General features: G+C 44.7%; 1 protein-coding gene across 1 annotated transcript; it reads right to left on the bottom strand.

Annotated features, from left to right (window-relative positions):
• Nucleotides 1-1312: 1312 nt before the first annotated feature.
• Nucleotides 1313-3312, bottom strand: DRD5 (dopamine receptor D5). Its single transcript, XM_050896114.1, has one exon. It carries the CDS (start codon nt 3310-3312, stop codon nt 1855-1857), a length of 1458 nt encoding a protein of 485 aa, XP_050752071.1. The 3' UTR covers nt 1313-1854.
• Between the last annotated feature and the right edge of the window lie 9119 nt (nt 3313-12431).

Below are 12431 nucleotides of genomic sequence, written 5' to 3'. Positions count from 1 at the left end.
TCTTCAGTGACAAGCAGTTGAAAAGATAATCCAAAACAATGACGTAACCAATTAGTATCAAAGACTACACACACACAGTGTTGCTTGCAGACAAAACCGGACTGCAGCAGAGGCAACCACAAAGGGATTTCAACCACTTGCCTCCTGCGCTTCTTCCACCCTGTATCCCAAGGGAAAGTAAGACAATCCCCAAACCAGTATTAAGGGCTTGACTTCTAAAGAGGCTCAATACTAGGTCTGTAACATTCACAAATCCCAGCATCTGGTTAAATGACTTCCCCTGACCATGCTGCCTAGTGCAGATCCTACTTTTCCCCCATACATGATATAGGGGCCTTCAGTTCCCAGTTGGGGAGGATGGGGGAGACCCTAGGTCAGGGCCATTAGGAGAGAGTGCTACTGAATCCACACCTGCAATTCAATTTAAATCTGCTCAGCTTATGGCACGGGTATTTTTAAAGGGTAAATGAATTCAAATGTTGTTCATTTTGTGAGCCAAAACTTGAAATAAGTATTGGTATTGCTTTTACCACCTTTGATCATTTGTCTTGGAAATAAGATCACTTTTGATTTCTGAGCTGAAAGCTTACAAACATTTCTAAATACAATATTGCGCTTGATGTAAATGTTTCAATAGAAACAGAGCTTATTTAAAGACTGCTTTAAAATGTTTTGTAGAGTCAAAGCACTTAAAGTATATTTAAGTTCTGGTTGATAAGTAAATAACTAAAAAAATACATCAACAGCATTTTTTCTTCTCTTGGTTTGAATGAGTTCTCTAATGTCTACACTGGGAAATGCTGATTATTAGCATCATTTTCAAACACAATTATTGCTTTTAGACACATTCAGCTCCTAATTCTATCACCAAACTCTTCTCATTAATAGTATCTTTAAAAAAGTAAGTTCAAGTATAGAATCAAGTGGAAAGCTTTAATAGCTTGTAGATATGTATACTTGACATTCTTAGCTGCAGAGAGGGATAGCATCAGTTATAATATTAAGAAGCAAAACAGGCATAAATATAGCTGTAAGTAGAGCCATATAAAAGACTTCATTTAAGTCAATCATTTCTATGAGCCTTGCTTTTATTAAAAAATTGTATTTTCTATAGACTAGTTTGCTTTTAAAATAATAAGAGTTTAGCTGTTAGTCACTCTAACCATTCAAATAGGAATGTTAAAGTTCGAATACTTGTTGTAAAACTTTCAGGGTGATAAACGAAAGATAATAACCCCTTGATCAATGTAACTTTTATTTATTCATCTGGAAACATGGCAAGGATATCATAGGCAACAAAGCTGCCTAGGAGAACATGGATTTCACATAAACTGTTTTGGCAGAAACACGCATTTAAATAATCATCCAAATCACCACCTCACTATTTCTATCTTTAAAAAACAACAACAACAAAAAAAACTCCAAACAAAAAACAGAGAAAAAGAAACATAAGATCTGAACAAACAAACAGCCTAGAATTTTCTTCTATTTAATGTCTATGCCAGCCACATCTGTTCCTGATTTTAGAAGTTGTAATACTTAGCACTGACAATGGCACCTTTCATTTGCAAACACGTTATAAACATGAACTGACTGTAATTATACCACAATACCTCACCACGGCTAATCAACGCAACTGCCTGGTCCTCTCTCAGCCTAGGGAAGTGCTGAATTAAGTTCGTGCTGCCAGCTTCCTGTATGACAGTGTCTACATCCTGCAAAGTGCTACACACAGAAGTGAGTTTACCACGAAGTGACTGACCAAACTACAGCGTAAAATCAAGCAGGTTTTTCCACTCAGTGCTAATATTTTGTTTTATAATCCAAGAAGAACTGACCAGGGCAGGATGCAATTTAATGTAAACCATTTGGAGTGAAAGGTGTTATTTTGCCTAGTGAAATCTCCCCCTCACAGTCCAGCTCACAGACAGAGTCAGTGGCAATTTCATAGTCGGGGCAGATCTGGGACATCCCATCAAAAGGGTCCTCGCGATTTTCCTCACAGTCAACCACATTTGGGATCATGTTAACATAAGCAGTCGCTATCTCCTTATGGAAAAGGGTGTCCTGGTTGTAAGAGATAAGCTCATTGCTTATATTAACAGTCTCCACTGGAGTACTAGAGCAAAACTGAGCGCATCCCAGAAGGTTGGAGAAGACCTTTCTAAAGTCAGCATTGAAGGCATAGATGATGGGGTTGAGAGAGGAGTTGGCCCAACCAAACCAGACGAAGATATTAAAGGTGGTCTCACTGACGCAGGGAAGGCCAGCATGGGGGTCACTGGGTGGGCTCTCGCAGAAGGGAACCATGCAGTTCAAGATGAAGAATGGCAACCAGCAGCAGACAAAGACGCCCATGATGACGGAGAGAGTCTTCAACACCTTGGTCTCTTTCCTGATGGATGACTTGAGGCTTGTGTGATGGTGGCAGTCAATGTGGCTGCTCCGGCAGCTCTGCGCATGCTCGGCTGCCCTCTCCAGGGAAGAGATACGACGAATCTGCACCTGGGCAATGCGGTAGATTCGAGTGTAGGTAACTATCATGATAGCCACCGGGATATAAAAACTGATCAAGGAGGAGGAAATAGCGTAAGTCCTGTTGAGGCTGGAGTCACAGCTCTCTGATGGTCCAGCGAGGGTATCATTGCTGTCAGAGGTCCCATCAGAGGGTCTCATTGCTGCTAATGCCACCCATGTGGTGCTCATATCTTCTGCCCAGGTGGTGACAGCACCTGCTGCTGCCCAGCCAGTGCCAAATCCATCTGCAATATCAGCAGCAGCAACAACATCCCCACCTTTGTGCCAGTTGAGCTGGACAGGGATGAAGGAGATGAGCACAGACAAAGCCCACGCCACGCTGATCATCACCAGAGCCAGCCGCTGGGTCATCTTCCTCTCATAGCGGAAAGGGCTAGAAATAGCCCAGTACCTGTCCACGCTAATCACGCATAGGTTCAGGATGGAGGCCGTGGAGCACATGATATCGAAGGCCACCCAGACGTTGCAGAAAGCCCCAAAGGGCCAGTACCCCGCCACCTCAGCCACCGCCTTCCAGGGCATGACTAGCAGAGCCACCAGCAGGTCCGAGACAGCCAGCGACACGATGAAGATGTTGGTGACCTTGCTCCTCAGGTGCCGGTAGCGGACGATGGCCGCGCACACCAGCGTGTTCCCAAAGAGCGTCCAGAGGATGAGCAGAGCCAGCAGGCCGCCCGCCGCCACCTGCGCCGCCCCGGGGGCGCCCGCCGGCCCCCGCGCCCCGCCGGGGGGCCCCGCCGGCGGCGGCAGCGGGCTCCGGCCGCCCCGCAGCATGGCTGGCGGCTCCCGCCGGCGGCGGGGCGGCGGTGGCCGGGACGCGCCGAGCAGCCAGCGCCGCCCCGCCGCCCGGCCCCATGGGGCCGCTGCCCCCCCGCCCCGCCGCCACCCCTGCCGGATGCTCCCCGCCCCGCCCCGCCGCTCCGGCGGCCCCGCTCCGCGGCTCAGCGCGGATCGAGCTCCGCGCCCCGCCGCGCAGCGCGCCCCCTACTCGGGGTCCCTGTCCCGCGCTCCTCGCCCCCCCCCCGCCCCGCGGCTCAGCGCGTCCCCCTGCTCGGGGTCTCCGCCCCGCGGCCCTTGGCTGGGGCTCCCACTCGGCGGCTCCGCGCGGGTCCCCCTGCTCGGGGTCTCTGCTCCGCGCCCCGCGGCTCCCGCCTGGGGTCCCCGCTCCGCAGCTCGCCGCCTTCCCCTGCTCGGGGTCTCTGTCCCATGGACCCCGGGTGTGGGTACCCGCCTCGCGTCCTCTCGCTTGCGCTCCCCGCTCCGCGGCTCAGCGCGCCCCGCCCTGCTCGGGGTCTCCGCTCCGCCGCTCAGCGCGCTCCTCTCCCCCCGGGGCTCACCGCTCCGCGGCTCAGCGCGCACCCTGCTCGGGGTGCCCGCTCCGCGCTGCGCGGCTCGGCGCCCCCGCAGCTCCAGGTGGCTCCCGCCCGGGCTGGCGGCTTCGCCCGCCCCGCGCCCGCCGGGGCTCCCAGCGCGGCGGAGCGGCGCCCCCGCTGCCGGCTCCCCGTTGCCCGCTCCCCGGGCCGGCCCGCCCGCCCCCGCCGCCCTCTGAGCATGCTCCGCCGCCAGGGACGCCCCGTCCGGACTGGCGGGCAGCGGGGCTTGCGGGGGACGGGACGGGACGGGACGGGACGGGGGGACGGGACGGGACGGGACGGGACGGCGCGGCGGGGGCGGCCGCCCTGCGGTACTCCTTTCCTCCCTCCCGAAACCGAGTCATCCTTGCACTTTTTTGCAGCCGTCACTGGCTTTGTGCGGTGGTTCTGCGCAGCTGGAGGGAAGAGCGCGGTCCCACCGCCGGGAACGGGGAAATCCTCCCCCCCCCAGTATCCCCGGGGGAAGCGGGGCTGTCGGGGACGGGCACGGCCACAGCTCGCTCGGCCTCTCGCCTCTTGCCGTGGGGGGAGCGGGACGAGCTGGGTTTCTTCCATAGGGATGGGAAACGTAGCCTGAATATGTTCCAAAGGGTTCTGCTGGACGACAGAGATGTATTACAGGCAAGAAACCTGGCAAACGAAATCCGATTCTCTCTCTTTTCAGCTCTTTTATGGGATGAATCATTCCTCTCGGTAGGGCTCCAGCGCAGCAGGAGACGGAGTTATGACCCTGAGCAGTGCAGGTGTGAATGCTGTGCTGCTGGACTCGCCATGCACTAGTGTCATGCCTGTGTTTCAGAGAACATGCTTTAGTGATTTCTATTCGAAATATTATGGATTTAGTTTCCCCAAAACTTAATTCTTTTTTAAAACCTTTGACAGATTCAAACTCATTCTTGACTCAACAGCCTGTTTTGGCACTAAAAGGGCTGAGAAAGCCACTTTTCAGGGGCTTTCCAGCTGCCTCTCCAGGCAGATGGGGAAGGACAAGACTCACTATACCTCGCTGGATCTGCAGTGACATGAAGGAAGATTAAGTATTAGAGTTACTAAATACAGAGTAAAAAAAAAAAAACTATGCAGCCTTTTAGGCAATTTTCTAAAATCGTCACAAGAAAAACTGGAGCTTCACTTTAGCTCTCGCTTAAGAAATTGGCACTACTTTTCCACATTTAAGCAGAGTTATATTTAATATTGGAGGGAGAATTTAGCTTTTGTCACCACTGAATTCTAAACAGCATGACTAAAGCTGTGATGCTGAGGCAATGTGTTGCTTGCACAAACTCTGCTTTCCTAAGCAATGCCTCCTACAATTTCTATAAACGAAGGATTGAATTGCACAAGTACTTGTGCACGTGGCTATTGAAGGTGCTGGTCCAGAAGTGTGGATATTTTATGTAAAAAAGCAATGATCTGATTTGCTTGTTTCGCTTATATTCGTTGCTTCACCAGTGTAGAGGTGTGTGCATATACATGCAAATCCATCAGCACAAATTATATATATAATATGGTATCTATATGCATGTATATATTTACATGCATGCAGTCAGTATGCATTAGCTATTTAAATAAACATATGTGTAGGTATCTGTCTGCTTAATAATAATAGTAGCCCAATAATAACATAGCCTGCCCACAACTCAGCAGCACCATGCACACGCTGGTGGCTTGGTACAAATCGGCACCAGTGCTGGAAGCGAAGACATTGGGCTGTGGCTGGGAGCAGCGGAGGTGCGGGCATATGTTATCTCCTGCCAGCTCTGCTGTGTGTGGTGGAGTCAGGCAGAGAGGAGGTGCAAGCAGCCGGGAAAGATGCCTTAACCCATTGAAACAAAAATTGCCAGAGCTCACTTGTCAGACATCTAAAGAATGAAATTTTACTATGCTTTCTACACTACTGTCTGCAATAGGCAGACCCAAAATAGAGAGAAGTTTCCAACGTATTTTGTTTATCGGCCAAGTGTTGCATTTGGCTATCTGGCTCCTGCGTAACTCAGAATTTAGAGGATATAATATCCTCTCCCACCTATTTCATCTTTAGCCATTGTTCTTGAATTTCAGCTGGTGTGAACTGAAGTTGCTCACCAGAGATCCCTATGGAACAAGACCTGTCATTGAGCTGGGGGAAATTTCATCAGCCAAAGACGCACCTGTAGCTATGGGTGCACTGGTGATACAGTCTTCAGTGTTGATCCAACATTTCATGCACACTCAAAATTTTCTTTCAAGTCAAAGGAATGCATTACGAGATCAGGCATATTTTCAATGGTAGTAGAAAAAAATATTGGTTTGTGATGGGGTGGCATATGAGACTAAAACCCCCACACTAATAGACTCCAGTGAGTTGGGAAGAGGTGGAGCAGGAGTGGGCAACAGGACAACTGCTTTGCTGCACCGCTTGTACCAGATCATTCATAGCGGCACCAGGTCAGAGCAGCAATCGTGTGATGGGAACGTTTATGGTATAATATTCCATCCATTGCCATCAACATTTTTTGAGCCTGAGATAAAAACCTTTAACATTTATGGGTTATTAGCATCCTCCTTTTACTTTCTGTAAGCAGTTTGCATATAAATCTCATTTTAAGAATAGTCCATTGAAACCACAGCTGTCACTTGCTGAGAGATTTGGGGTAGTTTTTTCATCCTGAAATCATCTTTGTAATGGCTTTTGTGCTTTTCCTTCAGAGCTTTGTCTCGTTGGGGTTTTTTTTATTCACCTGTTAAAATTGCACTTCTGTCTCACAGCTGGCAGATTGGAAGTAATGGAATTTAACTGCTATTGCAATGGTTCTGAGCGAAAAAAAAATCTTTGCAGTTCCTGATTTTAGAAATGTATGTTTTACTAGCTCTTTCCCTTCATTGCCACATATTCTATTTCCATTTCAAAATACACAGACCCACTGTTCTGCTGAATGATATTAATTTAAAAATAGACAACACTCAGAAATTCACACATTCTCTCATCTAAGAAATACTTGATGTAAAGAGATAAAAAATAACTTACGCCAAAAGGAAGTTAAAATATATAGATACAGATGTACCGCTGAGGTTTAGGCTATAAAAGCATCCCATCAAAAACCTCCCATTACAGTTAGGCTCTAAAACAGGCAAGAAGAGGTAGCAGTAGAGGTGGAGGAGGCTGGAAGTCACTGTACATTAGGCCAATTTAGCTAAGTAGCTGGACATGTTCTTAACTGTAGAAGTATGCTCAAGTGGAGCTATATTTAGGAGCACAGTTGAACGTATGCTTAAGGTGCATCAGTTTTACTCACTGAAGCTGAAATGCTTTACTGCACAGGGATGGACAAAGGTGCGGGTGTATATATAGTCACGCAAAAATATTGAGGAAGGAAGGGAGAGAACTGGCATCATCAATTTATTCAGCACAGAAAAATCCTTGCAGACTATGTCGGGTTCTGCTATTCATGTTTCAAATAAAAATAAATATGAGCAATTGGAAAATGATCAGGAAAGCATTACAGGAATTATGTCTGGGAAACTTCCTTAGCTGAGCAGAGGGCACCAGGACGGTTAGAAACAGCTGGTGATGTCTTACAGGAGAAAAGTTTTCTGACAATAGATGACTTCTAATGTTTCAGGTAAGGTTATAAAAACTGCAGTGGCTAGAAACTGAATCTATGAGAAATCAGGGTAGAGGTAAGGTGCACATTTTTAACAGTGAGGATGATTAATGGCTGATGCAATTGATTTTGGGTTGTAACAGATTTGCCATCATTTGCAGTCTGAAAGCCAAGGCTGAATGCATTTCTTAGAGACTGTGCCTCAGCTCATCCCCCAGCTCTGTCTTGATTCAGATGGCACCAAACAGCATTCTGTAGTCTGTGTTGTGGGAAAAGTCATTTTAGATGGTTACAGTTATCCCCGCTGGCCTTAAAACCTATTTAAGTTTTTGTTGACTTGGGACTGTGATGGATAGTATTAATTAACCATATATAACAGTATCTCCATTGCTTTTTTCTCTGTAATGAGTGCAGTACGGTTCCTGCATCAGCCATTGATCACTCTCTGGGTGAAATCATGAAGTAATTGACGCTACCAGAAACGATTTCCACAAATTTGCCTTTTTTTTTTTTTTTGTTATTCATACTGAGCCTGACTTCATTTAAACCAATGGTAAAAGATGAAAGATGAATGCTATCCAAGACCAGTAACAAAGGGAGTAGGATTTTTATAAATATGATTTCCTGGTGGACTGTCTTAGTTCATTTTGTGGCTTTTCTCTTATAAAATATTATCTTGTATTTTTGAATATTCATGATTATATACTAAAAATTAGTATGATTATTTTTAATACAGCAAGAGTTCACATGGTGAAAAACTACGAAAGATCAGTGACATTTGAAGCAAGATAAAAAAAAAGAAAAAAACCCTGATTTATACAATGGTACAATTTGGGTACGTTATTCGTATTCTCTGAGTGTGCATAGCTACATCCCAGGTGAACATCTGTCCTGAGAAAATTATCAAGATGAAAAAAGCAATTTTAATTTTCTAATACTGAACATTTCAAGATTTTTATTTTGTCTTTTGTCAACTATACTACCAAACTGCAAATAAAAATCAGGTAGGCTTAATTCCCAAAGAAGCCGCTGTAATTTTGTCTCTGGCTTAAATAGTATAACAATTTGCCCTATGGAGTAATTTGAAAACAAATTTCTTTTCAGTGTTCTGATTTCTCTGTTTCTCTAACCCACTGTATATTAACAGGACCTATGAATTTTATATTTAATGTGTAAATTACAGGCTTTTTTAGTTAATAATTTTTATTGGAACGCTTGCAATCAACATCAGTTATTTTAGGATTTTACCCTGTCCATTAACTTAGTGTGAGATTGTCTTCCACAAAATGAGTAGGAAAACCAAATCCTTCATGAAATCAAAGAGTAATTTCTGTAATGAAAACAGACGCTATTGTGAAGACTTTTAAGTCTGATTGATTGATAGAAAAAGGGGACTCAGAAGACAGAAGTCAGCAGCTGGGTCTCAGCCTCTCGAGGAGCACAGATGATGTCTCATAGGGTCGGACAGTAACTCATCGTTGGGCTTCCCTCTTCCCAAAAGGCAGCTGCTGGATGGAAGGGAATGGGGTTGGGAAGCGGGACCCCCAAACCTTGGCTGCTTCGCTGGCACTGTGGGACAGCTGTATCCTCGCAGGATAGCCTGTTGCAAATGCTAAACAGAAAACTACAATGCAAGGTAATCTTACAAGTGTGTCAACAGTTAGAGCTGATATAGGTTTTTTGATCTGTATTTTTAAGAGTTGTATAGGACCAGGGCTAGATTTTGTAGTTCAGGATTTATTTGGGGAAAGAATTCCAGTTTCAAATTTTTAAACACTAGTGGTAAGAATGAGCAACTTTGTCACTTTGAGATAAACAGCAGTAAATTACTGCTTTTACTTAGTTCTGACCTTTTTTTTCCCCTGAAGTAAGACTTAAAATAAAATGCTCCTTTAGAATCAACAGATCTCATTCATCTCCGTAGCAGAATATCAGCAATAGGGATTAGAAAGTTCTTTATTAAATACCTATTGCAATAATCCTTAGGACTATTAGTGCTATTACAGAACACAGAGGAACAGCTGATGAAGACATCAGCCTGCTGACAGAAGAGTTGTACTGGAGCTGACAAAAGAAAAACTAAAGTGTATTCTTCTGTCCATCTGTGAGACAGCAATAGCTATTTATTCTGAATTGTGAGTAGCCTTCTGTATGCTGAGCAGTGGCATTTCATCCTACAGTGTGCCTAGATTTTTCATCCTCTTGGTTTCTCCTTCTCCAACACACATAAGGAGGGTCAAAGAAGAAATATGCACTTTTTCAAGTGCAGAGAGCATCAAGCACCCCCTGTAATGCCTTTATGACCCCCACTCTTCTGGCTGACACACTGCAAATCAAAGGAAGGAACATACAGATCGAAAAGCATATGCTCCAATAAATCAAGGCAAATACCCCAAATTCAGCAAAAAGTCGTAGCCACAGTAGATTGGCGCAGCGTGCAGCCGTGGGACAAAAATCACCTTTGAAAAGGAAGGAGATAGGACCTTGACAGCATTGTATGGGGCAGGCCCAGGATCTGATCAGTCCTGGCAAACTGGTCAGTCTGGGGTTCATTTGGGGAGCCGCATGGCTCTGCACCCCTCTCAGGGAAGGCTTCTGTTAAAAGTCACAGTGAGACCTAAGCAGTGGCCGTGATACTTACTGGGAGGCAACAGTTTGTCCCAGTGATCCTTGTGTTGGTAAACTAATAACTTTACCCGGTGAGGTCTTCTGTATGTTATTTTGGCAAGGTTGGTCAATCAGAAGACTCTTATGTATACTAACTTTCAAGATATGTTAAAAGACTATTTTTGCCTTGGTGATTCAGCAGAGATAACTGTACACAGGCCAGTCTTCATGAAACATAACGTGTAGTGATCTGAGACAAAGAGTTGCCGTAGGGAGCAGCGGGTTCCCGAATGTCAGAGCAGAAAACAAAGCCAAGGACAGAAACTATCAATTGAAATATTTTCTAGCTGCTTTCATCAAAGAAGATATTGCAGATCAAATTATCTGATATTTGTGAATTGTTTGTTGCATGTAGGCTGTACTGATTGCACTAATTACCTGCAATAATGATACCCAGCTCTGGATCTGAATTTTAATTTTAGAATAATTTGCAACTACTTATTGTTGCTGCCGTGGCCTTTATAGTTAAAAATAACTAGCTAATGCAATTCCTTTTAGTACTATTGACTGAGATTTGTGGCTTGAAGAGGGACAGGCTATTTTATTTTAGCTGTAGCTCTATCCAAACATAAAAGATAATCATGAGAATTATAGTTGCACAAAAGTTTAACATTCATTTCTGCTTTGACAAAATATGAGGTAGTTTCCTTCCTTGGGTCATTTAATCTATCAATTATGCCCCACTAATTTATGTTGTCGCAGTGCCAGGTCCCCACCTAGGGGTGTGTGGACTGGCTTGCCCCATCAGTTCTTACCTGTACTTGATGGCCACATCTCACAGGTTCAGTGTCGGTGCCACACCTATGCGCAGACCTGATGTCAAATGCAGGCACAGTCATCTCTTCTTGATATAGTGAAGTTTGGGTTCTTGACTCTTATTGCACTGGAAAGGTTTTCCAAAATGGTGAGTGAAGAAAATAAAATTAAAGGTTTGGAGAGAAGACAGACTCTCTGATGCTCGGGAAAGGACTCAAGAATGCTTTCACAAGCATGTTTGGCTAGTGTTACGTCTTATTAAAGTATTTCTTGGTAATGAAGCTATTTGATTCAAGCAGTCAGTGGTGGAAAATCCCACCTGGGGAGCACTGCAGGAGTGCTCCTCGTATCTGGGAGAGGAGCACCAGGAGGGACGAGGAAGGGGGTTCATGGAACCAGCTACCATTAAGACGTTGTTATGAAGCTATTGCTTACTACCTCATAGCTGTTACTTGCTGCCTTCCTACAAAGGTCATTGCCTGTTAGAGGCGAAATTACTGAATTCAGAAGATGATGGACTCAAGTCTGAACCAAATACCAAGTGTAGATTTAGCACTAGATATGTTACGAATTGTTTCCATGCATTTTTAAAAGCATTCTGATCTTCAGTTAAGCCTGGTAAATATTTGATTGCAGAATAAATTAGAATAAAGAAGTTACGGAATCCTCGATAATCCTGGCTGTGTGGACAGGAGCTGTTCCTCACTCTGCTTTGATTAAAATGCTGATGTGGTTCCCTGGAATTAATGGATCTATGTGTGCTTTTCACAAACTGGCTTTTAATTCCAGGTATGTTGCAGTGACATTCAAGCAAAGATTTATTGGAAAATAAACATGAAGCACCCACTGCTTGTGCAAGTTTTGATAGAAAATGTTGTGTAGAGATAATAAATTGTGTTTGTTGCAAATGAAGGAGAGAGATGGCAACTGGTTTTCCTGCCATCCCTGTTCTTTCACAAATTTCCACCTACTGCATCCATCTTTATTTGATAACATGTTCTTAGGCCTGAATTGTGGTCCATTTGCTTCTGGCAAGAACTAGAAAATGTGTTGGTAAAGATTTTACCAAAGGACATATTTATAGGGATGAAACTCAGTTCTCTTTTAGATGAAGAATAGTAGCAAAGGAAGGCAGGAGACATGCCATAGAGAACTGCAAGTTTTGCTTTAAATCTCAGCCAAATGAATATTATGGGACATAACACACCTCCTAATAAAAAAAAAAAAAAAAGACTCTAAAACCATTGACTATTGACATTAAAGTGAGATTTCCCACTATGATCAAGATCAAAGTCATCCTTTAAAGCTAATAGAGCCAACCCTGTTTTTTAAGGTTCCCATAACAATTGCAGCTGCTTCAATTCTGTTTAAATCCAGATCTCATTTTATTCATGCATGCACAGAATGAGGCCAAATCCTTGGGGACAAGAGTACCCAGGGAATAAGTGATCCAATGAGCCAGCTGTACATACATCATCTCTAATTAGACAGAGCAAGGTAGGAAAATTTTAAA

The sequence above is a fragment of the Gymnogyps californianus genome, chromosome 4 (genome assembly GCF_018139145.2).
Source record: "Gymnogyps californianus isolate 813 chromosome 4, ASM1813914v2, whole genome shotgun sequence".
Taxonomy (NCBI): domain Eukaryota; kingdom Metazoa; phylum Chordata; class Aves; order Accipitriformes; family Cathartidae; genus Gymnogyps; species Gymnogyps californianus.
The sequence above is the reverse complement of the archived record's forward strand: the minus strand, read 5'-3'. Positions and strand labels throughout refer to the sequence as shown.